Raw genomic sequence first — 27,527 nt, 5'->3', positions numbered from 1 at the left:
TTGTACACAACATGATCGTAATAGGTGCAGCACAGTCTTGTGCATTTTCCATTCTAAAGGTGCGATTACTTTAAATTACAGAGTCAACCGCTTGTCAAGAGGCGTCCCTTGAATGTTAATCTGGCACGACCGAAACCACCCCGCCCAGCGAGGCTGCCCTGGATAATAAAACACACGTCCCCGACAATGTTGTTCGAACCGTTTTCAGCCAATCACAGCGTAGAACGTAGATAGCGCCGCTGTTTGAATGCTCTGCGGAAACAGACAGCCTCGCAACCGACTGACGAACAAACTATACCGCAATGCAGTTAGCTGGCTAACGAATAAGACTTGCGTGATTCATTCACTTCATCGTTTGAGAAGAGGTAAACGGTCATTTTAAGGCGTGTGACGCTGAGGAGCTATTTGTTTTGTTTTTCTATGTGGCACGTTAATGGGCTAATGTAACTTGCTAACCAAGCTGGCTAAAGTTAGCTAGCTAACTGCATTGCAACCGAAGCATGAAGCTAGCTATTAGATAGGCGCTCCACACTCTAACATTAGTCAGGTCGTAAACATCTCTTTGGGACCGAGTAACTTTGGTTGCAGTTTGTAGACGGCTGCGTCTTGTGAGCAATTAAGATCTATATGAGGATGAGTTAACAGAAATCCGGAGAAAGTGATAAAGTTAGAAAGGCTTGGAGTGAGGACAGTACAGATAGGCCTGCGGATGTTAAGTTTACTTCGGTACTGACAGAAGAGAGAACGAATTGACGCGAAGTGCAGTTGAAAGTATAAAGTCGGAGTGTAAAATGAAAGTCATGGAAAGAAATGTGATGCGTCTCGTCGCTGTGCAACACCTCCGCTCAGCGTATGGGATCAAGACAAAGAACTGGAACAAAAACAGAGCATCCAGCTGTAAGGCAACAGCCAGCAACTCCGTAAGTAAAGAAAAGCAGTTCCCATTGAAACTTTGCAGTGACTCTGAAACTGTGGACTCTACAACCTGTTATGGCAATTCACAGCATCAGCTTTGGACATACTATTGTTTAGGCTATTGAATTAAATTAGCATATTACTGAAAGCATGCCCCCACTGATGAGACCCATTTGTTCACAGGCTCTTGTCACCCATGTCAGTCACTGCAGATGCTTTGTTTGGCTGCTCTTGTAATTATTCACACCATAAAGTTCTTTATCAGCAACAGAAAGCAAAGTTTGACAAAAAGGGCACTGTTTTTTCTTAAATCTTTATGGCATATTGTTGGGTTTGTTTTTTTTTTTTTTTTTTACATTTTGGCAATAGAAACTTGGAATTTAGGAAGACCAGTTAAACTACTACAGGTTATGCCACATTGAATCTAATGGCAGGTAATTTTAGACTGAGCTCTTTCTTCATCTGTAATTGGCTCACAGGAGTCACAAGACTTGTTGCAAGAGACTCGGTGACTTTTCAAATGATCACTGAACTTCTGCATTTGCAGGAACTGCCGTATGTCATAAGACGCAACTCATGCCACAAACTGGAGCTCAGACTATGTGAAGAAATTAAGAAGTGAAATGAAGTAATTCTTCAGCAACTGACACTGATCAGATTCACATCATTGAGGTGAAAGAGCAACATGAAGTGGCTTTTTCATCACTGTTGTCCAAAGCAGTAGGAATGTGTGGCAGCCAGCCATCAGACTGACTGATCAAAAGCAGTAGAAGCGTGTGCAGTGCACAAGGTTTTAACATGGATGAATGCATGGAGATGTGATGATTAAACAGCTGAATGGGCTTTTTTAATTATTGTTTATCCTTCTTGAGAGGAGTTTTTGTTTAATTTGTCATTATTTGATTGTTCCCTCAGACAAAGGTTTTTGGGGTGTCCCTGGAGAGCTTACCGTACTACAATATGGAATGTGGGAGCGTGCCAAGGCAAGAGCATGTGCTTCTTTACTTGTACTGGAGTTTACAGTTGGCAAGTTATTTCTTGTCCCGCCTTGTACCTTTTATACTAATGACTTTTCACTGCCTTTTTTAGCTTTCTGGTCGATTCATGCATGAAACTGCTGGCACATGTCGACACAGAGGGCTTGTTCAGAAAATCCGGCTCTCTCGTTCGCCTGAAAGCACTCAGGGTGAGTGATGGCTGAAGTTGACCTTGTATTGACTCAGGGCTCTTTACCCAGAGAAAGGTCTAACACAAGAGCTGTGTCTTGTCTGTTCAGGCGAAATTGGACGCGGGTGAGGAGTGCCTATCTACTGCACTTCCCTGTGATTTGGCCGGCCTGGTGAAGCAGTTCTTCAGGGAGCTGCCAGAGCCCATTCTGCCCGCAGAGCTGCAGGAGGCCTTACTCAAGGCCCAGCAGCTCCACTCCGAGGAGGAGAGGACGTCTGCCACCATACTGCTGTCCTGTGTGCTACCCGACAAAAACCTAAGCACCCTGCGCCACTTTTTTGACTTCCTCCACAATGTGTCTAAGAGGTGACAGAATTATATGTGGTTGGATTACTTGATATTTGTTTAATCCTCTGCATTATTTCAGTCTTTTTATCTTTTATCTGAATGTCTACATCACTGCTATTTGTCTTTTTCTTTGCTGAATGGCAGGAGTGCAGAGAATAAGATGGATAGCTTTAACTTGTCGGTAATCTTGGCCCCCAACCTCCTTCACTTCGGAGACGGTACAGAGAAGATGAACGCCAACACTGAGAAACGCCTCAAGCTACATGCAGCCATAGTACACTGCTTCATAGAGAATGCCCACAGCTTCGGTAAGACTTGAGGCGTCGCTCCTGCAGGTTATCTGTGTGCCACGGTAGCTCTCTGGCTAATATTTGGCTGTGTCTGTGTGTCACAGGTGTTCTGCCACAGTTTCTTCAAGAGAAAGTTTCAGCCATGGCGGGCTGTGAGGCGGGGATGATGTCCCCTACTCACAATGAGCTTGAGGAGCTGGACTTGAACTCAGGGATGAAGAAGAGACACAGGCGCAGCTTTGGAGGTAAGATTTAGATCAAATCTCAAATTGGTCAGATCAATTCCAGCTGCACTGCTTGCAGTAGATACAGCAGACATGTGTTCAAGTAAAAAACGTTCTCTGTATCACGCTAACAGTAAATGAATGGTGTTGTTTGAAGCAGCTTTAGTCAGTAAATACTGTTTATATGGTTCGGTTTGTCTCACATTTCAGATATGGTCAATGGTGCTCTGAATAAGATAAAAATTAATAGAACACCCACAAATGGCACCCACTCAGACAGTCTTGGTAGGTACTGTGGTCAGATGAGGAGATGCTGCCTGTCTTATAGCATGATGATGCTGTAGTAATCCATCTGCTGTGCACATGAAACAACGCATTTTCTGTCCTCTAGCGTGCTTCAAATGAAATTGATTCATATTTGCCGTGATAATGAATAATAAGTCATGGGAGTAACGTGAAAAGATGCCTTGTTTCAAATGTCTTTTTGGCTTTTGTTTTCTTTGCCTGTCATTTGCATGGATCATCTTCCACAAATCATCGCTAATTCTTCTCAGCGCCTTGGCTCCGAATCATCTGTGGAATGCTTTCAGATATGAAAACAGCAAATCCTTCATGTTGAAAGACATTAATTCTTCTGTGATTTTTGCCAGTCTTTTCCTCTGCAACTCCCGTGATTGCAACACCGTCTTCAAAGCGAAAGCTTCCCGTGGAATCCGGTCAGTCTTTTGGATTCTCAAACAAGAAACGTAGATCTGTCAAAAAGAACCTCGGGATAGATTTACTTCCCAATGCTTTGTTCAGCGGGACTTCTACTCCTGGATCAGGTATTGATGATTGTTTGATCAAATGGGCATCAACTATTCTGCACTTTAAAAGCTTGCGGTTAAGTTTGCATGTTTTTTTGTCTTTGTATATTGTAGCTTACAGTGCTTCAGGGGTGTTGGAGTCTTCCCAGAACACTCTGTCATCAGCAGGGAGGTCGAGAAGGCAATCAGCTACCTCTGTGAGGAGGAAGAGCCGACGACTCAGCAACAGACATGCTGTCAGCAGGTACACACTTTCTTCATCCTCCAGTTATCCTTCGAGCAGAAGTGCTGCCACATTGAAATTACACTGACAGTGTGGTGCAGTAGCACTGAATAAAAATAATTAAGATAATGTGAGTTCACACTATGCTATATTACACAGAGAATAAGAGTTTATAATATAATTCTTATTAGTTTATCTCATGCTGATAATCGTTTTAATGTATATCCTTTTCAGAGTTGAATCTGGAAAAGCTGGCTGCTTTTCTCCTAAAGTCAGCAAAAAAGACGCACCACGCAAATCTCTGCGCTTGCGTTTAAGCCTGGGGAGGAGCAGCAAAGATGCTGTAAGTGTGGTTGACCAACAGACTTCATATCCCATTTATCGGGTTCACATATAATCAGTGAAATATGGTTTTAATCAAGTGCATTCAGGCATATGCTGCAGTTAACGGTTGACATTGATTAACACATTTGCACATGGGGTGTCTTGTTGCACAGTAGCACTTTTTTATTGTGTAACATTCTAAGTTTACTTTCAGAAGCTAATACATAAGATAAGATAAGTTAAGACTTTGTTGATCCCACACCAGGGATATTTAGTAACTAACCTAATGCATGCATGGTTTTAAAAATCTGCATTGTTTTTTCCCCACACCTTCTACGTTTGTTATATTACTAAATAAATGGTGTTCATGCTTGTATGGTACAAAACCATAGGATACTTCCTGTGTCAGGTTTTCAGTGGTTTACTCTGTGAAGCACTCAGGTGAAAGAATATTGTTATACAATTTAGTACGTACACAAAATATATTGTAACATGTTTTGGTGTACATTGGGTGGGCTGGAAAAATGGTTTAAGGTGCGTAACTTTATAATGCTCTATAGTTATATGTATATCCTGCACTTAATAAAAAGTTGTTGACCAATGAAATCCAGTATCCTGTTTCTTCTGAGTGATTTTTGTCATCCTCTGAAGAACTAACCACAACAATCATGGAATTAACAGATTAATGGTTGCATTTTGGGTGACATCTGTGGGGTCCTTTTTAACAAAATAATACTCTAAAGCTTCCTCCTCCTTGAACTTTCTTTCATCTTTCATTTCTCATTCCATGCTGGTGATAAAGGGATCTGAGTCCATTGGCTGGCGACTCGCCACTCAGGAGAGCACCACCAGTTTTCGTTTCACCAAAGAGACCGAATTCAGTCCATCGGTTCTGCCCAGAAAAGCAGAATCCAAAAGTGAGTACCAAATGCAGAATTCAGACAAACTGTCTGCTCATAAAAAACATCTTGTGATGCTACAAATGTTGTCTTTTCAGTCGTAATACCTGCTAGTAAACCACTTTGTTTTCTAGGCTCCAAATTCATCAGCAAGTCTGAAGACAACTTGATGACCCCCCAATGTGACTCAAGTGCCCACCGGACCTCATGGAATGCGGAGACTCCTTTAGGAGCCCAGGCTTTCAGCAGAGGATCTTTCACAGACACCCCCATGAAGACCTTCCTTAATAGCAACTATACATCTGAGCCAGCCATCGTCATATCGAAGCCTCCAATGGTGGCCAGCCTTCCCAAGAAGCTGTGTTGTGCTTCCAGTGCTGAGAGCCTGGACAGCGAGAGCTCCATCACTGAAGCCCAGAGCCGGATCGGTCCCACCCTGCTCACAATAAAGAAGGCCTCCACAGAGTCGGCCAGTAGCCTCCAGGCTGTCATAGAGGACCCCTGCACCCCCACAGAAACAAATACAACAGAACCATCAGACAGCATCACAGCCCCCCCACCAGAGATCCCTGCAGCCAGTGTTCTGGCTTCCAGCTTTCCACCCCAGCAGAGCTTTCTGGCTAATGAACAGAACATCACCTTTGGCCAGATTGAAATTGCCACTTTGTCACCTTTGCATATAGACAGTGTGGTTTTTGAGCCTGGTGCATACTGTAGTCCAGCAGTCAAGGCCGATAAAAGTTCTCTCTGCGCTGCTCCCACTAGCAGCCACAGCAACTCCATGGTGGGAGAGAGTGAGAGGGAGGTCGAGCAGGTGAACTGCAGCAGGTTGATTGACGCTCTGGACATCCAGAGTCCTGCTTTCTTCAAACTGGCCGTCTCCTCCGGGCTGCAGTCCACTCCGTACAAACTGGACTTTGAACTTGGAGATGAGCTTGATTCACCTCCTAAAATTGGTACTATAGTCAGTGCTGTAAATGACAAAAATGAATCTTCCCCAGCGATTGGTACCAGTGTCCAAAACCAACAACCCCTCAGCCCGGAGACCGAAAAGCGACAAGTGGCACACCACATTCAACACTTCAACAAGCTCACCCTGCATTCTCCCAGCGGCTCCAGGTCCTCATACATCAAATCACCGCTGAAGTTCCAGCGCACCCCGGTGCGTCAGACTGTACGCAGGATGAACTCTCTCCTCGAAGAGTGCAGGAGACCCACAAGACATGTAAAACCGATCACAGGCCAGAGTGGTCAGGTGGTGAAGGCAGTGAGCCTGGAGAGCGGCCTCTCCCCTCACCCGCAGCTTCAGCCTCGCCAGGGAGGGCCACAACCGTCCAGCAGCATTTGTCCCAAAAAGAAACCGCCTCCAGTCCCACCCAAAAAGCCGAGCACCTTGGCCTATAAACTCCAGGCCTGCGCTCTGGGCGACGTGACCAACAAGGTCCAACCAAAGAGCAGAGTGGACTGTTCTGTCCCTGATCCATCAGGAGCTCAGAAGCATCTTGTGCAGCAGGCAGTGGAGAAGAACATGAACCATTACAGAGGTTCACCCAGAAACCCCCTCAACCAGGGACGCCTGCTGTCTGCTACCAAGCCAATTGATTTATAGTTCAAATCTTTCTGGCTTTTATGTTTCCTCCTCACTATGCAGGTCTCTGTCTGGTCGGACCGCATGACATTAAACGTTCCCTCTTATCCATATTTTCAGGGGTCTTAATTTATTTTTAGCTGCATTTAGGTGATGTTTGTGTTGTCTTAGGGCCCTAATGGGAGATGTTCATATGCCTTATGTTTGTTTTACTCTTGTAAAGCATGTTTAGAAGTCAAGTATCAACACACATCAGCCTACGAGGTGATATGTCGCATAGAGTTTATACTGTATAGTGTGCAGGCCGAATTCTGTGAAGTGTGATTGGTGGTGTGGTGTGACTGGAAGTGTTTAGATCAAGTCTTATGCTTTTATTTATGCATTTTATATCTAATCCTTAGTTAGACTTCTGAAAAAAAAATTAACTGAAGTTTCAGCTTTTTCTTTATTGCAGAATATTTTTGTACTGTCTCTCCATGAACGGAACAAAAAAATGCACCTTTTTTGGGGGGGATTTTATAAAAAAAAAAAAGCCAAGCAGTATTGATCACCTGTCTATCTCAGTCCATTTATTTCAAACGGCCAATAGAATACCATGTGAACCGCTTCAGACAAATAAAATCAAACCGCAATATGTTTCATATGTTTGTCTTCAGTTGAAGTTCTGATTGGATGAATGAGCAGCACTTGTTGCAGCCACAAGGGGGAGCCGTGGAGCCGCTGCTGAGCGCGTCACACTGACATGTCGAGTGAAACGTGCTCAGAGGGGTCGAGAGTTACATGTTTCTTTCTGCTCAGCCTAAAATCGGATGCAGAATACTAAAAATGCTCTGTGGACGTGGCTCAGTGTTCCACATCGACAGTGAAGGATGAAGGTCAGAGTCATTCCCTGGGATTTATGTTTTTCACGTGCATTGGGGTAGATAAGACGAAATAGTAGTTTTATGCTATCACAGCAGGACTGTAGCGCAATATGTATGTATGTATACAAATATATATATGTTTGATTCTCCACCTTCATGCGCTGCGTTATGATACAGAAATATTGCAATATTAAATATTTTAGGACACCAAACTTTCACCATTCTTAAATGTGAAATTTACATAATGGCTACGGGAAATTAAGTAACAGACAATTCCCTCATTAGTTGTGTTATTAGGATAGAGGCACGTTGAATATTGGGCCTAAATATGCCTTCTGATGCTGAACAAACTTTTCGGAATATCATCAGAGCTGAAAATGTGACTTTCCTCAATGGAAGCTCTTCAATTTATCAACATTTTGATATTTTGGCCCCACTTTCTTTTAAGTCACTGATTTTCAAGTTGCAACTTTTTTTTTTTTTTATACACATCTGTTATAAACCATTACTGTTGAGTTGCCAAGATGTGAAAAAATCCTCCCGCAGGACACTTGGTTATCTTTTCAGAGTTATTCAGTTCATTAAGACTCTAATGGACCGTTAAATCTCTGGAAAAACCTGCAGAGTATCTGAACTAAAATCAATTAATCAGCAACATTTAGAATTCTAGTGGCTTATTAGAAAGTGAAAGCATTTCTGAGTAGATTACCAGAACTTCTGACTACATTTTACCAAACTAAAAGATATAACATCACCCAGAGGGATATTGCACAACCTGGCAACCCGGAGGTTGTTGTCAGTAATGGCTTAAATTGATTTATAAAGCGTTATTAAATGATGTAATAACCAATAACAACACCACGAGGAACAAAATCTAGACTATTTCTAAAAGGTTCCTTATTAAAAGAGCAGGAGCACCAATATTTTTCTGTAGTTGATTTTACATATCAGACTCATTTGATTTAAAGACAGCAAACAGAGAAACCTCGTTCACACAGTGACGTGATTTTGGCATGCACAAATAAACGTACATTGAGGATATGGCTATATAGTGGAGCAATAAATACTGTATATACTGAATTACATTACATTTCATTACCAATGTTCTGTTTCGAAGCAAGTTTTGTCCTTTTTTATTTAACATTTTGAAAAAGCCCATTGTTGCTCCACAGGTGTGTTGTCAACTTTCTAATTTTCTAAATACTTGCATGCATTGTTGCGGTTTGCGTGAGCACAGTGAACGCCTCCTTTCAGTTTTTTACATTTGGATGAATTGGACAGATTTATCGTCATGCTCCTCTGGATGAAAAAAAAAAAAAATCAACTGCTTTACTTTTTCCATGTGCGCACAAACCTCAGGCCTGTCCGCTCTCAGCTCCTCTCGCCCCCCGCCCCTCCTCCTCTCCGCCTGCCCTCGCTGTTCCTCGGTTGTCTGTTTTCTTGAAGTGGGTTCAGGGAAGTGTTGAGGGGGCGGATAGTTTTGATTTTCTCTACATCGTGCTTAGCCAATAATGTAGAGGGAACTGTTGTGCACATCTCAGCTGGCAGACATTTAAAAGGGAGACAGTCCGGCGCTGGAGCAATTTGTATTAAACCCCCTGGCCCCTGTCTATGGAGCGGTTAGTCTCCCACCCATCCACAGCCCCACCAGCGTGCAGTCGACAGCAGTAGGTGCGTCTCACCTCGGAAGGTGCCGTGGAGGACTGACAGGATCAGATCATCGCACTTGCAGCAGTGAAAGCTCGCACAGGTGAGTGAATCTGGACAGTTTCTAATAAAATCCGTGCGCACTGTCTGTCCACTTACATTTAAACTTTATTTTGTTTATGTCTAATAGGAATGATACAACTGCATGGGTTGTTAGCCACTGGTGTGCATGTGTGGATACGTACACGATTTATTAAACATATATGAAATTTTTATACGCTTTTGCTGTGGCTAAACCTGGTTTGCGTAATGGTTAATGTATATCCTATATAGTAGCCTTTGCTACATAATACACGAGACATTATGTGACTCAGTCAGATATTTAGACTATTCAAATATACAGTTATACTGTTCTTGCTCTGTAGCCTCGTTTTCCATGCGTTTAAAAAAGGAATAATAAACGCAAGCTGTATCCGTGCGTTTTTACGCAGCGTAAAAGCGTGGACAGCTGTGCGTAACCCTTCCAGCATTGAAAGGGTATAAGTGATGAGTTATTTTCTTCTTCTCCCCAAGGATGGCCAACTCGACGCGCATCTTTTGCAGTATGGTTTTCATCATTGGGCTGCTATCATCTCCCGTGGATTCCAAAAGAAACCGAGGTTCACAAGGCGCCATTCCTCATCCTGACAAAAACAACCCAAACGAATCGGAGCAGCAACCACAGCCTCCGCAGGCGGGCTCCGGGCCCCGGCAGAGGCAGGGCGCATCCTCACCGGCCGACGAGGTGCTGGAGTCCAGCCAGGAAGCTTTACATGTGACGGAACGCCAGTATTTGAAACGGGATTGGTGCAAGACGCAGCCCCTCAAGCAGACCATCCACGAGGAGGGCTGCGTCAGCCGCACCATCATCAACCGCTTTTGTTACGGACAGTGCAACTCCTTCTACATCCCCAGGCACATCCGCAGGGAGGAGGGTGCCTTCCAGTCCTGTTCGTTTTGCAAGCCCAAGCGTTTTACCACCATGACTTTTACTTTGAACTGTCCGGACCAGCAGCCACCCACCAAGAAGAAACGCATCCAGCGCGTCAAACAGTGCCGCTGTATATCCATAGACCTGGACTAAAGACGCGCAGAAGTGTGCTGTGTGTCTTGTTCTCTAATTCTTCGCGGACAGGACTGTTGGCAGTAAAAGAAGAAGGGCTGTCACACAGCCAAGAACACGTGTCTGACTCCATCTAGCTTCCTACATGTAGACTACAACGTTTCTCTTCTTGCACAACATGTGAACAAATATGGACATGCAACTTAGAAACCGACGTTGAACTGCATTGAACATTTTACTCCTCACCAGTTTGAAAACAAGCATCACTGCACGGGAACGCTGACTTGGAATGGGCACGTTTTACGCACGGCTTCCTCACCCCAAGAGGACTGCATAACCCTGGTTTATTTAATAAGTCACTGTTCAAATCGCTTATTGTGGCGGGGAAACATTCCTGCCCAGTTTTAGATTTTTGTGCGCATATATGTTTCTTTAACTGGACGTTTCCACTGTGTGGAATTTGATGGATGAGTGGCGATATTTGCAAACGGAAAAATGTGATTTTGTTTCGATATCTCAAGAAACTTTCAAGGTTAATTGATTTATGTGAATTTCGAAGTCCATCAGTTTTTCTTTCTAAGTTGGATGCCTCCTCAGTTGTAGAGACAAAGGGCTTCTTTGTTGGTTCAAACGGACAGTGTACAGTGGTGGTTTCTACAGTATCGAGATTAAATAGTTGTACAATGTAAAGCCATGTTTGATGTAACCGGTTTGTTTATCCTTTTGATTAAGTTATCCATGAAACCATCAAATAAACGGATGTTGGAATATTGAGCACATCATCTGTTACTTTACACCTGATGTTAAAGTGTTAAATCATGTCCTCATCATCTGCTGCCCTTGGAGCCAGAATGTTGCGCAGACGTTCACACTAAGACCTCGGAATACCTTCATCGTAAAAGCAGTCAGTTTTAAGAGGAAAGATGCGGTTACTCGTTCCAATTATGCCTTGAAATGATGTCATTTCTCTTTACTAGATTCTGTTACATGGCTCGCAAATCTGTCGGAGGACTGAAATGAGGGAACGCGATGCTCAAGTGCAAATGATGAGGGATTTTCAGCCTGAAAGCACCAATCCAGCGTTTAAGAAATAAGCAAGAAATGCTGGAGACTTTTTAGTCAGGAAAGGAATTATTCTTCAAACGTCCATATTAAATATAATAACACTCTTATAATGTATAATATATGCCTCCATCTGAATGAAGCGTGTGAATACACAGAATGATATATATATATATTTAAAAATCAGAATCAAATGGTGATTTACTGATCCTTGTTTGATGAACATAAATGCATCATTTGAGGTTAGTTTAATAAATGGCTGTAAAACCGAAATTTCCATTTTATGGCACAAAATTCCTGTTGGTATTTTAATGATACAACAAAGAGGCTAAAACAGTGAAGCGTGCGTCTCATTAAAATTCACCTTCCTAAAAGCTTCTCTTAAAACAAACGTCATTTTCCTCATGTTATTGATCACTTTATTTTAGGAGACTTACAGGAACAAGGTTTCTTTTCTTTTTTTTGGTCTTTTTTAGCCTTTATGATAGCGACAGCTGACAGGAAAAGGGGGCAGAGAGAGAGAGAGGGGACGACACGCAGCAAATGAGCCGCAGGTGGGAGTCGAACCTGCGGCCACTGCGGAGGACTGACAGCCTCAATACATGGGGCGCACACCCTACCCTACCCCAATGTCTAAAAATGAGGCCTGGTTGAACGACTGAACTCTGACTCACGGTTTATTGAACAGCCTCCCTAAATTCTGAATGATCAAATCCTCTCTGATGATCACATTTGCTCTGTACGGCTGGGCTTGAAAAAGCTGACTGACCGGAACAAAATGCAGAGATAAGGGTCCAGTTTGTTCGGCATTCAGTTTATTCTTGAAATTTAAAACAATTCCATATACTTACAGAGCACCTATATGAGAGCTACTGAAGGTTACATGAACTGACATACATACATACAGTAGAGGCTACAGCAGTTCCTTGGTCAGTATCAGCTCATTCTTTTTTCTCTCTCCATACCTTCTGAAGTAAAAGACAGTAGTTTTAAGTCATCTAGATTTTCATACAAAATAAATGGCACACGTGAGAGACTTTGGAGGGTATAAAAGTAATTCAAGGTGCAGTTTTATGGATACTCTGATCATGGAAGTCTGTCCGAGGTATAACAACTCACATGGCTTCAGGTGATATGCGTAAATGTTCTTGATACCCAAAATACAACCCTCATCTCCCCAAAACTTATCAGAGAAGGCAACTGTCTTCATTCATTCACTTCATTTCCTGTAAATCAGCGGGTGCTACATACAAGTCACGTGCATGTGACAATATACTGTTCATCTGACGGGCCTGACTGGCAGCTTCTCAGTTAATTACAACTCATAAAAATACAGCCTCAAAGGGAACAAAGCTGATGTTTTGTTATGTATCTTTTGGCATAAAATAAATCTTTCTTTACATAAATAGACTTCTTAAACATTACAGGAGTGTGGCTACAACTTACATTTGCGAAAAAACAAACAATAAGCTTAACACACTTTTTTTTTTTTAGAAAAGCAAATCTAGTAGGGTTTCATCATCAAGCAATACAATTAACAAATCTTATGAACAAGAAAACCATACCCTTGCATAGGAAAAGAGGTGCAAAAAAGTGCAAGACATCTGAAAAATGCACACAATTAGCATAACAGAAGAGTGCAGCTTATAGCGAGCTACGACATACAGCTAGAGCAAGTGGTAAAGTGCTTAAAAGTGTGGCGGACATGATGTGACGCACAGGCTCACTGAAGGATTAACAAGTTTAATGTTTAATATCTGTGGTGTAAAACTTGTGTTCTTCTGATGTCTTTACATACGTGTGTGTGTATGTGTGTGTGTGTGTGTGTGAGGGGGCCCAAGCGCGCTGCCAGGTTCTGCTCTTCTCTGGCCGTCACCCAGGAGAGGTCAGTCTGGTGCAGTGCTACACAATATAGTGAAACCTCGACACACTGATCTGTACGCGCTCACATTTATACGCAGCATGTCTTCATCTGCACTTGAAGCCTCGGCGCAGATCCTTTATCGCGCGGTCCCTGCCGACTCTACATGACATATTTACAAGACTCTTAATGAGCCACGGTGAATGAAAAGCTTTTCGCTACAGCAACTCGTTTTTTCTTTTTCTGTTTTACTACTTCCAGAGAGAGAGATGTGTATTATGAACGGGGATTCTTCCCTCCAGGCAGCCATATCTGTTCGTATAACAGCAACAGCGTCTTAACACTTTGAGTATGTCGGAGCTTTATCATTCAGCTGTCTGATGTAACATCTACAGTTCAGAAAGAAACGGTTTCTCAGCTCTCGTAGATCCAGACGGGACCTGGTGGATTTGTCAGCTGGCGCTGTTGTGAATCCCACTGACCCCTTGAGACCTTTCACAAGCTGGGCACTCAGAGGTCACGCCGTGCTGGATGAATGAGATCGACCTTTGGCCTTTAAGACTCTCATCACTTCGGCCGTGTCAGCCATGCATCCTCGCTGCAGGCCCAGCTTCTTATCTGTTCAGCACACAGAAAAAGCTCGACATGAGGGTGGTGGAGCGCAGGGGTGGATGGGCGGGAGGTGTCCAGTGCTGTTAGTAGGGCAGAGATACGACAGTGGGAGTAGTAAGAGTCCAGAGAGGTTTTATTGCGAGTCTGCACGGGGCACAGAGGGAGGTTCACGGTTGTTGAGGCAGCTGGCAAACGCAGAAGAGATGAGGCCTGCACACATTCTGATCTGTCATCTTCTCCAACTTTCACCACTCATTTCTTCTTCTGCTGCGTCATGCCACTCAGCTGGAGGACACGCTGGCTTCCTTCTGCCGCAGCCTCTCTTTCTGTTGTTGAGAAAAACAAAAAGATTCAGTGTATGGATTTCAGTGCCAACGCAAGAAAGAGCAGCTTTCAGGAAACTCAATTTCTCTGCTGTACGTAGATCACTTCTTACCAGACTGTTGGCGTTGATCTTCTTGGTTTCAACTTTCTTCTCCGCTGTGATCTTCTTGATGTTTTCTTGAGCTTCCTTCAACCTGTGGAAAAAAATGGACTTGATACTTGTGTACCCATTAAAACTAGAGACAGAAGCTTTGGAACAAAATCATGAAAATAGCACTTGTGAGAACAATATAAAGTCACAAGCCTCTCATCACTGTGACCTCATCAAACTGTTTGTAAGTGCAAGACATTTAAGTATCTCCCTGGGGCACCGTGTGTCATGGTGCTATGTAGAGTCGTACACACCTACACACACAAACACACACAGATTCGCTCAGGAGTTTGTGGTCAGTGAAAGCCCCATAAGTGAGAAGCAGTAGAGACTGACAGTGGGTTGATGAGATAATGAGGCAGCCTTTAAAAAACACTTGGCTTTTATGAGTGCGCAAGCAGTATTTAAAATAAAGTTAATTGTACATAAGCACAATCAGCTGTGAGTAATGTGACGCGATTACCTAGTTAACAATTAAGAGAGAGCACATGGATCCACGGCATCGCTGTGAAATCCTCAACTCCTCAATCTCACAGCGAGAGAGAAGACGATCAGGTAGCAGGGGTTATGATTTTAAGTGTGGAGGATGCTAAACTTAAGCTTCTGAGCGTGCCCTGACGTTTAAATGAGTGTGTGGCACTTTGCAGTGTATACATTTATAAAATAATACAGAGAAAACTGCTCAGTAAATATATACATAAATTAAAAAACAAATGAAGTTACAAGCTAATAAATTAGCAGTATTTCTGGTATTTCTGACTAGCGAGGGTAGCAACACGTAACTAACTAGTCGACTCATCGCGGACTTCCCTAGAAGGCACCACATCATTAGTTTGACCTACACCCCAAAACGGACCATGCTGTTTGTGTGGACAGTAACGAACGGCCTCTCTCACTGCAGTCTTGTTGTCATCTCTGCTCGTGCGGCGCTGCTGCCCTTTGGGCTGAATGTCCAGCATCATTATAGTGTTTATCAGTTCTCCCATAACGTGCTGCCTTTAACGGCCACAGGCCCCCGTCCACTTGCTAATAAAGCCAGGCGGCCGCCAGGAGGGTCTGCTGTCCCCTCAGTGGAATGCCCCCCCAACACGACGCCTCAGGTCAGAGGAAGCGTCATAAATTCAGGCCCCAGTCCTTCAGACGGAGGGCCGAGGCCTGGGCTAGTCCTGTTTGCCTCATCTTTGACGGCCTTCTTCTCCGCTTTAATTTCAAGCTAGCTAGCAATTAGTGCTAATTTGACACAATATCTCAAGGCTGCTGAACACCTATCTGAAGGAAACAGAGACAAGAAGATGACATACTTAAACCTCAGTTTGGGAGCTAAGTTTGTGTTTTGCAGGGTTTGGATACATCCACTGACTGAGAAACAAGTCATTTTTGGATATTTTCCTACATTTCTCATGACGCAACACAACTGCATCTTTAGCTTGAACCTTTCTGCCTCATACATGCACATGTCTTTCAAACTTTAGAAAGCTCCCACCAGAACCACAGAGGACATTATGCTGTAGTACTCCTCCCAAAAAGTCTTCATGTGTCTTTGACAGAGAAATTAAGAAATTGAACATCCCCACCAGAATCCAACTCACCTCTCCTTGGAGATATTCTTGCTTTGTCGTATCCAGGTATTCTTGAAGTCGTTGCAAAACTCATACCAAAGCATGAAAACGTAGCTCGGGGCCACGTCGTTCTCCCCAGACTTTGGCTTCACCCCAAAGTAGTTCACCATGCTCTGGAAACTGTAGGCGAAAACAAAACAGAGGGACAAATAGTGTTGTCTTGTCACATATAAACACTAATAAATACTCTCAGACATAAACAAACGTGTGCTGCAGAGAACTACTCTAGATTTACAAGTCAAAGTTGGAAACAGCGAGGTCAAACAGTACGAGGAAGCTGAGGTGTGCAGAAAAATCAGTGAAAAAGAGGGTAAAAAAGCTGTCAAACACACAGACAGCACACACAGAAAATGATGGATGTCGAGTCAGACGGAGAGGTGAGAAACAGAGCTGGAAGGAGAGTGTCCACCCTGCTGGGCCACGGGGGAGAGTCAGTAGCGGTGGCTCCATTATCACATTGACCTCCACAGCCTGCAGGGGAAACACTGCCAGAGGAGATGGAGACAGCCAAGAACAGGCTGCCGCTCCTCCAGACACAGCACCGCATGCACCAACACATGCACACACACTCCTACAGCTCCAGGAACATATTTACTGCCAATCAAAGATGTGTGGAAGGTGTGCACACAGAAAAAAGATGGAGGGACACAAACAGATTTTCTGTTCGCTGGGACAGACTGCGGCACCGTCGTAGGCCAGCTCCTCCATGCAATTCATTTGTAACCAAATCTGAAGTCTTTGCAAGGTTCTCAGCAGCACACACAAGGCATGAAAAGCAGCCTGCTGCTTCAGATTCCCTCCCTAACCCAAACATGAAAGACATTTTCTAGCCCTGCCTGTCAAAGGGTTGATAAAGGGGGGCGATGATTCAAGGGATGCTCCCTGTCCCATTGACACCCAGATAGGCTCTGACCTCCAGATGCTAGGTGACTTTTTGCGACGCTAATCTAAGACATGTTCATTCGGAGTGGAATGGTGCAATATGCTGCCCAGACGGCCAGCTAAAAGCTGGAAAAAAAAAAGAGGCTTCTGAGTGAGCCTGCTTCCCATTTCCCAGTGATGCGTCATTTTGCTGGGATTCTCACAAAAAAGGAGAGCGCTGTAGATCATCCTGTACGCTACAAAAGAAATCACAGGCTCTGGGATGTTTAGATTCGCCAAACAGACCGTCCCGGGTAGCTTTGTTGCAGCCGGCCTGGTCTGGCATGATGAACGGGGTCTCTTCTCCGTCAGCTCCTCTGCTGACCCTGGGTCATCATGTCAAAGCGTGCACAAATCAAGCAACAGTGCTTTTTGCCCTCCTGAGCATATGCAACAAGCAGATACACAATCCTTCACTCAAAACAGATGCAAAAACATTCACACATGCGAGTATACCTACGAGACATAAACAAAATCAAGCAGACCTTTGTTCGTTTGCGAGCAATTACGCTCATACACACATGCACACAAACACACACTTCTGTAATCCATGCTATGATGCCATTGCCGTGAGAGGGTTTACTGCGGCACCCACAGCCGGCATTCCTCACTGACAGCTATAAAAAAAAAAAGACCCATTACAAAACCATGAGCAGCCGTGAGAATGAGGGAAATATTTGGACAGGCAACTCTGCATTCCTTTGTTTCCCCAGTCAAAAGATTCTAGAAGTAAACTCCATGTTGTTGGCTGATTCAGCAGAGGCGAAGCGTCATTTTGTGCCATTGTCGTCACACAATACCCGAGCAGAATGATATACCAACTGGCATCTATGAAACCATAACTGCATGGTGACTGTAGAGGAGGCAGTTGGGCCAAGTGAAATTGAGCATGATGTGGGAGAAGTGAACTTAATGAGACGGAACTGAGGACAGAACCAGAAAACCTCAGTGGAACCCAAACATGTAGCAGCCAAATTAGGGCTGCATGTTGAGGAAAAGGCATCAGGAAGAGCCATGGATGAACCACACGGCCCAAATAGCTTTGTTACAAAAACTTAAAAACAACCACAAATGAGCTTGGTATAGATATAATTCTCATTTCGATGATTCTGGTGTTTTACAACTAAGCTTAATAAAAATGTCAGCTCAAACAGTTTTGTCCAAAATGAACAATACTGAACAAATAGTGATTAAAATGAAACTAAATTAGCAAAACTGTGTAAAAAGATATGGTCTGATGCAATGCATATAGTCACTGCACTAACACCAACTACATTATTTCATGTGTGATTGCACATTTGCCATAAACGTTTGTTATGTATCAATACTGGTATTCAGAGCCACGCTAGCAGCTATGCGAGGCTGTGCTTTGAGCTAAATGCTAACACCAGCATTGCAACACAGTGACAGTGCTAACATGTTGATGTTTAGCAGGTCAAATTTTAATATGTTCACATCTTTGTTTCCCATGTTTGCATTCTAACATTTCTTAATTAGCACTAAACACAAAGCACAGCAGAGGCTGATGGGAATGTTATCAGCCTTGCTGATGTTTGGTCATAAAGTATAATGTGATGATTAAAAGTTTGACCTCATGATGGCACTAGAGAAGTTATTAAGCCTGAGAGGAGCTTGAGCTGCTAATGGCTAAAATTAGGGTTATATATATTTGATAGTAGTGCCAATGTAATACCTGAGTTTTCATACCTACACTAAGACATTGCTTTTTTCAATCACTTCTTTTTTACTTGCAAAAAACCCAAAAGGAAAAAGTAACGAGCAGCCACACAAGAACTCTGTCTTAAAATGACCAAAATCCAATTTATATCTGAATTCATTTGTCTGCTCAAACAGTGAAGCCATTTTATTTATATAATCAAAAATCCAAATTTTTAACAACGTTGGAAGAGAATGAGTCTGAACAGACATTCAATTCCAACTTTCAGCACCACAAACCAGAGCTGAAACAGTTAACTGGTCTGTTGACTGACAGAAGCCTATTAGTCGGCAACTATTCTGATAATCGATTAATTCTTAAAGTCATTTTTCAATTTGAATTCTTCCGCATTTAAAATGAATGTGAAGCGTCTCTGGAAACTGACTGACATTTTTCTCTAATTTCTCACATTTTATAGACCAACCAGACTAATCAATAACAATAAGGGTTAGTTTTTTGGAACCGACCCTGACTCCGGTCAGTATCCTGATGCAGATTGATATCACCCAGTCCTGCTCACTGGTTGACTTTGACTCACTGGCGTCTAAACTCACTGACTCCGCATGAGGCTGAGGCATTAGGTGGCACTAAGGATGTGTTGTCTATTTCCTTTATTAACACTGAGCCATAAAGTGCGGCCACTGCTGCTGCTGTGCGCGTTTGTGCGAGGATCCCTCATCCAGCGCAGATGTGAGAGCCCACCCAGGGCCCAGTGAGCCCGCTGACGCCCATATTCATCAACAGTGTGTCACTTTTACGAGGTGGCTCTGTGGGAACCTGAGAAAGAGCCCCCACCCTCCTGCGCCTCCCTCCTGCTCCACCTAGCGCCAGTCAACCAGCCCCCTCTTTAGATGAAATTAAAGGAAAACTTCATTAAAGGCAAAGGTGCTGTCAGCTGCGGGGCCCTTTTGATCAATATTCCCCTCCAAGTTCAACGCCTTCATTACAGTGGTGTCACTCATGCACAAGAGGGTGGAGACACACACACACACACACACACACACACGTCAGTCCAGTTCAGGGGATAGAAATATAACTATATGGCGAGGGCGGGGGTGAGGGGCCAGGACAGAGAGCGAGAGGTGCAGTAGTCCCTCAGCGATTCTTTTGGCTTAAACACAGGAACATGAAACAGAACAGTTTGGAACCATTCACTGAGTTATAGTTTTGTCCAAAGCAATCAACTTCCTAATTGTTTACAGTCTCCATTTTCCTGCGTCCGGCATCTTTCACTTTCTCCTTTATGTGCGTTCATGATTTATTTTGGAAGTGGGAGCGTTACGATATAAAGCAAACAATTCTGCTCTCTATCCAAACAAGGCAAAAATAATCTATTTGCTTTGTTTGTCTGCTCCGCCATCTTTTTCCAATATGAAATGTTCCAGATATGATTTTCACTCGGACAGCGAGCGCAGCGGCTGCCAGTGTGTCTTGCGCCTATAAATCAGATGCCTCCCAGAAAACTCTTGGGAGTCTTCTGCACAAAACATGGCAGATAAGAATGATAGGAACTGCAAGGGAGGAAGCACAAAGCGTTCAGGCTTAAAGTACAGTATGCTGCAAGCAAAGAGTGCGTAGAAATCCACTGCTGTTTCAGGTGAGTGTAGGCGTCTCGTTTACTTGCCTTTAAGACAAATTACAAATGGCCTACAAGTGAGTACAGGTGTATAAATACTTAAAATATTGCATGTATAAAATGAAGCTTAATCTGTGAAAATAAATCTCATCCAACAGTCCCCGTCTGGCCAACGTCGGCTTGCAGTTTCAGAATTTCTCAACAAGGCAGAAGCCTTTTCAGCTGGTGCCAATAACTGTGTCTAAGTGTACAAATAAGACGGGTTAGTGCTATCAGATACCAGCTACGTTATCTATGTGACGCATACTAAATAACTCAACACCAATATATGCCATTTGCAACTCTTAACGCAAAAATCTTAAACAATAAATATTTTCTCTCAAAATGTGACCTTTCATTCATTATTTTAAATACATCTCAGCTCGTGGTCATTCAGGTTGGTCTCCTACCTTTTCTGTGCTGCACTGAGTCGGTCCTCTTCAGCTGAGTGCTCCTTTTGAGCTGTAAAAAACAAAAAAAAGAGGAAGAAAATATTGGATTAAGATGAATCATGGCGCAGATTATGGGTCTTTTCTTGACCTTTATTTTCCACTGACGGTCACTGAGAACCGATCCCAGAGCACAGGCAGAGTCCAGAGGGGGGCGCTGTGTTCATTAGCCACCCTCAGAGTTGCCAGTTGAGGAGAAAAGAAGAAGGAGGGCTCTGGCTTGAGATGTCACTGACGGAGCGAGCATGTTATCCAAGTCACAGTTAAGCACATTGTAAAGTTTGACGTGCTTCTATGTGTTGACGCATGGGAGTGTGAGCCCGTGCTTGGGACTGGGGAGTGGTGGTGTGTGTGTGTGTGTGTGTGTGTGCGCGTGCGTGTGTGTCGACATACATGTGCGTGTTGTGAGCAGAGCTGAAGCAGGGGCGCAGGGTTGAGCAGAGAGGCTTGGGAACTGGAGGCTCTTGTGGACTCCTGCCATGTAAAAGTGTCTAAATGCAAGGCAGATGTGTGCGGCGGGCCAGGCCGAGGTGCAAGAATTTATCTAGGGCCAGAGAGTGCCTGTGATCTCAGATTTATTGCATTTTTCCAGATTCATCCTTTTTACAATGATGGGGGACCTTTCCTACTTGAAGATTTAAGAGCGGGAAGTCTCCAAAAAATTGTTCAAAGGCAGGTTTGGGGGTCTTTTGGGAGAAGGTGAGCTTAAGCCTCCGACCAACCACCCCTTTACTTTTACTTTTTTTTTTTTTTTTTCTTTTTACATGTATGTGGGCAAGGGGCCTGAGGTACACCTAATGAAGGGAGGTTGTGGCCATGTCTGGGATAGAGGGAGGAGGTGGGGGAAGAGCAGAGGGGCCGTGACCAATGGCGTTAGTCTCAGTGGGGGTCAGGCTGGCGCCTGAGGTACCCCTCTGGTGCGACTGTGCAGAGGTGGCACAGGAGCCGACAGGCTGGGAGAGAGAGAGAGAGAGAGAGAGAGAGAGAGAGAGAGAGAGAGAGAGAGAGAGGATGTGTGAAGTTTCTCTTCCTCTCCTCGCCGTGTAAACATGAAACCAGTAGTCGCTAACTAGAAAGTTATGAGATGTGCATGCTGAGAGGGACAATAAATTAGGGCTTTAAAACTCTGACACACTTTTCCAAACTGCAGCTACACCTAGCAGCTAGATAACAAAGAGATGGGGAGCAGTGTGAGAGGGATGCTGGGGGCCGTGAGGATCTCCACAAAGCATCCCTCTGTTTCCCCACATCACCTCTCCATCTGAGCACAGACACATCTCAAAGACTTCATCAAAAACAGGCTCGTTGGACAGTCGCTTTCCACAAATTCTACTTGGTCGACGTAACTCCGGGTCATCTGAACAAGTGGAATTTTGGTTACTGGGGTCTGACTCACTGACAACAAAGAAAGTGCTCGGATGTGATGATACACAGGTATTTCCTAAGAGAGATGGTGGAATGAGACTCGCACAAGCTGAGATTAAAAGCAGGAATTTGTTTTCAATTAGACGTGGCTCATGTTCAACGCGAAAAATATGCCCGTCACAGTATCCCCAGAGGTTTCAAAGAGCTCCTATTAAAAAAGGGAAACAAAAAGGTGGTTGATTAGATGTTGAAAGCACCACGGCCTGATCTTTTTTTTTTTGTAATGACCCTCAGGGAATCATTCTGACTAAGAGGGTCGTGTGTCTCGAGAGAGAAATAGATTACAGGAAAGATTTTCTGTACAAAGGCAGGAAATCAGTGAATGAGATCAAATCAACTGAACGTATATATTACAAGAACAAAGATTTTGGAAGGTAGGGAGGACTTGGCTAAAAAAAAACAAAAAAAAAACAGAGCAAAAACAGCAACGGGACAAGCGGAGGAACGGCCTTACAAGAGAATGGATCACTGGGTCTCGGAGGTATTCCCTGTTAGATCTGGGAGAGATCACACAGGCAAGTTTAAGAGGCAGAGCGTGGGGCGTTTGGGTTCAGCTGCAGGCCCTGCTGCGAGCTCCTCCACAGGCTGGGTTATGGGTCAGTGCAACTCAGAAACACAACTCTCAGCACAAAGGTTTCATCTGTCGATTCACAGTAAGAAGTTATACTTCACAGTACTCTGAGGCCTCTAATGATGAGTTTCCCAATGCGGTTTCTTCCTGGTTCATTTCAATATCTGAAAATCATGTGTCAAACACATGCATCTGCGGTCAGCCTCTTGAGCATTTACCTGAGTGAGAAATTCACTCATTTGCTGATGAGTCAGAGTTTAAGAGCCTCAGATGCGCTTTGATGTGAGAGCTGTTGCTCTGTTTTGCCTTTTGAAGTCATGGAATCATCACGAACGATGAGTGCACAGCGCTCCTCCGAACGCACGGGCAACACAGCTCGAGGAATTCTGTTTATGAAAGAGAGGTTTACAAGTATTCCACTGGAAAGTTTATGTTCAAGATGTGCCGTCGCAAAAAACGATGCCATTTTGTAGCCAGTGGCAACCACGGTGGTTTCAAAAGCGCTCAAATATTCTGTGATACAGAGCACTCTGGATGGAGTTAAGGTGGATAAACGAACTGGAACACTGCCACGGCACATTTCTCTTTCAAGAGTACAGACTTGCAATAATAAACATCATTTCAGGAACTGTAATGCAACTTCCCACAAACTTTCACTCTGCACACAAACATATGGCTCCAATCTCCCTGTGAGATACCTCATCTGCCTCTTTATGATATGAGTCTATTGTTTCACCACTCTGTGAAGTAACGCAGGCAATTAGCACTTTAATGAAGTCTCGTCCTTGTGTGAGAGCCACACTTTGCTCATTGCTAAGACTTGGAAAAGATGTTTCAGCAGAGACATCAAAACATTAGTCCTTGTACTTAAAGGGTTGTTTCAGCCAAATTACAAAAAACATATTTTGTCACTTGCCTCTAGTGGTATCCAGCCATGCAGGCAGCTTATTTTTTGGAGATATCTGCTTATCAGATTTCTGCCTACATGCCAATACAATGGAGGTGAACAGACTTTTGTTTGTGGTGCTTTAGTACATTTAAACCTTCAACAGAGGACCATCTTGGTTGTTGTGTGGTTTAAGTTGTTGACCATATTAGTGTACGATACGCTGATGGAAAACAGTGGAGGCACAAAGACAGTTCATCCTCTTGAAATGCCTGTCTTCTGATATCAAATCAGACCCTACATGCGTCAGGATTCCTGCCCAGTGCATCAACAGAAAACCCTCAGGACAGAGAGCAAGCATGTGGATTCGAAACTGGCTGACTGACCACATTTACTGTTATCCAGGCACAACTGAATCAAGTGATATGACAGCGGGAGAAAGAGATGGAGCCATCTGCGGCAAACTAAGAAGCCTTAATGGCGTTCGCTCGGATGCAGAGGAAGGTTTGTGTATAATAAAGCTTCAGTGAATCAAACGTAGAGCAGCATATGGGTGTCTAATAGCCGGCGTGGGCCATCACTTTAATGATAAGAGCGCCATAACTCAGGGAAATGTGTACACGGTCACCTTCATTAATTAACCAACACAAGCACTACATTCTTACACTCAACCGCTTGCTTCCTGCAGAAGAAAAGTAATGAGGGTTGGAAGGGACAACTGCTAGCTACTATTACTATAATGTAGGATGGGAAGGAAGAGAGCAGGATCAGTGTCTGGGTCAGAAAGGGGACACACGGCGAGATGTTCGAAGTGTGTCGGGGAAGCTGTGCTCCCATCCCGGTGGTCCCCGGGCCTGATCCACTGAGGCCGGCCAGTCTTTACAAGGCCGCAGCCAGAGATGTCCCGCCAGCTTTATGACAGCCGAGAGTACATGAGAACCATGTTAGAGGCAATGTGATCCCTTCTACAGGCCTGTAGACTCCTGTCCTCACGCTGTCTTACAGCACACCGAGACGCCCTCTCCCAGCAAGAACAAAAACACACACACACACACGCACACACTAAAAGGCAGATTCTGCACCACCCAGCTGTCTGTCTGACATGGCAAAAAAACATAATTATACCTTCCTCTTTTTAAAAGGTCCCGTGCTGTGTGTCTGGGTAAAAACGGGGCTTTTCTAGCTCCGTAAGCTCGCTTTCATGACAATCTGCCTTGGCTGTAAATCCTCTGCCCAAACGAGTGTTTCATCTTTGAAGACACTGAGGATTCTCTGCTGGGTCCTTCACAACTTTACGTGGAGGCAGGCCAGCTCATGAGCTGGACGGAGGGCAGATATCGGCGAGAACTTGAATGCATCACTGCGCATGATTTGGGAGGAGTGGAAGATGATGAAACTACTTATGCCTCCTCTTGACTGACATGACTGTAATTATCTGAGGGGTGGAAAATATTTTGTGATTACAGTCAGTGAAAGACTACACATAAAGGTTACACATGCGGCGTGTGTGTGTATTGGGGCAGCGTATGTAAAAATAAGTGATTTAATACACTTTGTGGTAATCCAAGATTTTCCTATTTTAAGTTTTATTTGGTCTTTTGGTGCTCAAGCGTCACTGTTGAGTTGTTTCTGTGCCGTCTTGTTTTCTGCATCATGTGCACCAATTCCTGTGTGCATGATGTTCATCTTCTAAATATTAGCTACTTCTTTCCATAAATGTTGAATTAAAAAAGCAAAACTGCAAAGTGAAGAGAGTGAAAAATGACACACATTTACAACCAACAAACCTTTTGTGTAAAGAAACAAGTTTCCCATGATGCTTCTGTGCCTCCAGTTCTGCCACAGTTAAAAATCGTAGCTCGACTCACCGGCAGAGATAAATCCTTCCATCTTCTCCTTAAAGGGCTGGAGGTGTTCCTCTGATGAGTCAGCACACACCTTTTGCACGTCCTTCTCACAAGCTGACAGAGAGAGCAGAAAAGAGAAAGGAGGAAATTGTATAACAAGCAGAAATGCCTCTTAGCAAAGGGAGTGGAGGAACAAGTCAGTCAGACAGAGAAAATAATTAAAAATGCATTAAGAACATGGTGTCGTTAAACACTGGGAAATCAGGTTCATCAGGATGTGGTGAGGTGAAAGACAAGATCACAGGAAACAAGTCTGGACTAACAGGCTAACGAATAAAACTTTCTATTTTATTTCCAAAAAACCACAAGTATACTCTATATTGTTATCAAATTCTTTTTCTGTAACTGTCTTCCTCCTTCCACACTTTCCTTTTTAAAACAAACTGAAAATCGAACAGCAACGGACGGGAGGGACGAAACCGGCTTTAACACAATCATTGAAAAGGAAATTTCATTTCACTTAAAGTGCATTCACGTGAAACTTCAGTTTTATTTCAGTTACTTCGTCTCTTTTTCCCTCGATCCACCCCGTTTCAGCTGATGCTATGGCTGCAGAGCATCTCGTGGTTTACAAATCAGTAACACTTGACTGTTGATTTACGTGTTGTTGCTGTTTCTGATGTCTTAATATTGTACATGTGAGTGCAGCAGATGTGTTTGCTGTTTGTGGACGGGTTTTCCGTGCGGTGCCAAATGACCCAACTCACACGAGCTCAGAGGAAACAGCCGTGACTGAGCGTGTTCCAGCCGAACCTTCCCCATTTCCTCTCAACTGTAAGCCTGGGTTACTGTGCGCACACAGACGCCTGGTGAAAGAACTTTGGCACATTCTTCAAACCTGTAAGTCATTAATGGCCGCAATAAATACCTTCACTTGCTTATGACTGCATAGCTAAGTAGTTCTGCAACACAACAAGAGCATTAACAGGTCTGGCCGCCGTCTCACTTCACTGTGTCGCAGCTTTTTGGTTCGAGTTTGGCTCTCATGTGTTTGCATGCACCTGTAGCTCTGTAAACTCAGTCTATTACATCTTTTATTCATTGGCTGTCTTAATAAATCAGACAGGAAACACGACGTCTGAGCATTAAAACTGAAGCGTAACTAGCTACAGCCTCACAGTCTGGATTCCAGGACACTTTGTGGATGGTGAGAGCCAGCAGTTATCAAAATAAGAAACAGAAATCAGCAACCATACAAACATGACAACCAAAATATCCTGTTTGGACAAACCACGTTTCCTTACCAGAAATCCCCCAACTCAAAAGGACCCATTAAAACAGTGTTCAAAACAGCAAGTCTACAATTTAAAGGCGGCTCTCTTCCAAATGTGGTCCAGACAGCAAAGGCCACAAGGAGGAAGCCCACAAAAACACAGCAGCTGTAAAGAATGAAAACTAAAAGCTTGTGTTTGAGAGATTGTCTTGGAGTGATAATACATTTTTTAACAGGAATGGTGCATTCAAATGGAGGATTCTCCTGCAAGTAAATGACTTACACCATGAATCAGGCGAGACAAAACACCTGAAGGGCCTTTTCTTGAAAAAGCCTCCATTGATCACAAATAAGGCAAAATGTGTGTTAATGGAGCAGTGAATGCTGATGTGTTGCTGTTCTGCACCAACATTCCCACAAACTTTGATGGGACAAATCAAGAGAAATCAGATTCAGCAAAAGGAGAAAGTTGCAGTTGTTCTCTCGTGTTTTTATGTCTTACATTCTCGAAAAGGTATTTTAAAATCAAGCGTTTTAAAATAAGGTATGAATTAAATGTGTGTATTCAAGGATTTGTGCAGATTCTTTTATGTGGCTTTGATGGGCTGCAGAAGTATGGAGAAAAAAAAAAAAAAAAAAAACCTCTCAAAAATAAAACAAAAATTGTGTCCTTAGTTCATGTGGGTTCACAAGCCATTGTTTTGTTTGGCACACTTTTTGTTTTATGCATTTCTTGGACCAAGTGTCTTTTTCTGACTCAATGCAAATAATTTAATCAAGGACTCGAGCTCATGGATC

The 27,527-nt window shown here is 43.6% G+C and overlaps 3 protein-coding genes across 5 annotated transcripts in view; 2 read left to right on the top strand and 1 right to left on the bottom strand.

Moving 5' to 3' along the window:
* The first annotated feature begins 677 nt into the window (after positions 1-677).
* arhgap11a (Rho GTPase activating protein 11A) lies at positions 678-6,919 on the top strand. Of its 2 annotated transcripts, XM_076747918.1 has the most exons (12): positions 678-920; positions 1,831-1,898; positions 2,005-2,101; positions 2,192-2,448; positions 2,575-2,738; positions 2,825-2,965; positions 3,155-3,229; positions 3,595-3,768; positions 3,865-3,994; positions 4,208-4,316; positions 5,100-5,214; positions 5,331-6,919. In XM_076747918.1, exons 1-12 carry the CDS (start codon positions 792-794, stop codon positions 6,803-6,805), a joined length of 2,934 nt encoding a protein of 977 aa, XP_076604033.1. In that variant the 5' UTR covers positions 678-791; the 3' UTR covers positions 6,806-6,919. The 2 variants fall into 2 exon arrangements, with proteins under 2 accessions (XP_076604033.1, XP_076604034.1); XM_076747919.1 differs by lacking the exon at positions 3,155-3,229.
* A 2,375-nt stretch (positions 6,920-9,294) lies between these two features.
* Positions 9,295-10,456, top strand: grem1b (gremlin 1b). The gene is made up of 2 exons (XM_076747920.1): positions 9,295-9,397; positions 9,868-10,456. The coding sequence occupies exon 2, from the start codon at positions 9,869-9,871 to the stop codon at positions 10,415-10,417; it is 549 nt and encodes a 182-aa protein (XP_076604035.1). The 5' UTR covers positions 9,295-9,397; position 9,868; the 3' UTR covers positions 10,418-10,456.
* A 1,802-nt stretch (positions 10,457-12,258) lies between these two features.
* Positions 12,259-27,527, bottom strand: part of LOC143331561 (formin) — a 51,053-nt gene continuing 35,784 nt past the window's right edge. For both annotated transcript variants that reach the window (XM_076748572.1, XM_076748571.1), the window contains 5 exons: positions 25,478-25,570; positions 20,689-20,740; positions 15,996-16,145; positions 14,368-14,449; positions 12,259-14,257 (listed from right to left, as the gene is read on the bottom strand). In XM_076748572.1, coding sequence (XP_076604687.1) covers positions 14,213-14,257; positions 14,368-14,449; positions 15,996-16,145; positions 20,689-20,740; positions 25,478-25,570 — 422 coding nt within the window. In that variant the 3' untranslated portion in view covers positions 12,259-14,212. The remainder of the gene's footprint in view (positions 14,258-14,367; positions 14,450-15,995; positions 16,146-20,688; positions 20,741-25,477; positions 25,571-27,527) is intronic.

The sequence above is a fragment of the Chaetodon auriga genome, chromosome 14 (assembly GCF_051107435.1).
Source record: "Chaetodon auriga isolate fChaAug3 chromosome 14, fChaAug3.hap1, whole genome shotgun sequence".
In the NCBI taxonomy this organism is placed as follows: Eukaryota; Metazoa; Chordata; class Actinopteri; order Chaetodontiformes; family Chaetodontidae; genus Chaetodon; species Chaetodon auriga.
Note: the sequence above shows the minus strand (reverse complement) of the source record. Positions and strands in the feature narration are given on the sequence as shown.

Coding starts and splice junctions, on each gene's coding strand:
- arhgap11a (XM_076747918.1), top strand. CDS start 792: ATGAAAGTCATGGAAAGAAATGTGATGCGTCTCGTCGCTGTGCAACAC. Junction 2,739..2,824: donor AGAGAATGCCCACAGCTTCG/GTAAGACTTGAG, acceptor TGTGTGTCACAG/GTGTTCTGCCACAGTTTCTT. Junction 4,317..5,099: donor GGAGGAGCAGCAAAGATGCT/GTAAGTGTGGTT, acceptor CTGGTGATAAAG/GGATCTGAGTCCATTGGCTG.
- grem1b (XM_076747920.1), top strand. CDS start 9,869: ATGGCCAACTCGACGCGCATCTTTTGCAGTATGGTTTTCATCATTGGG.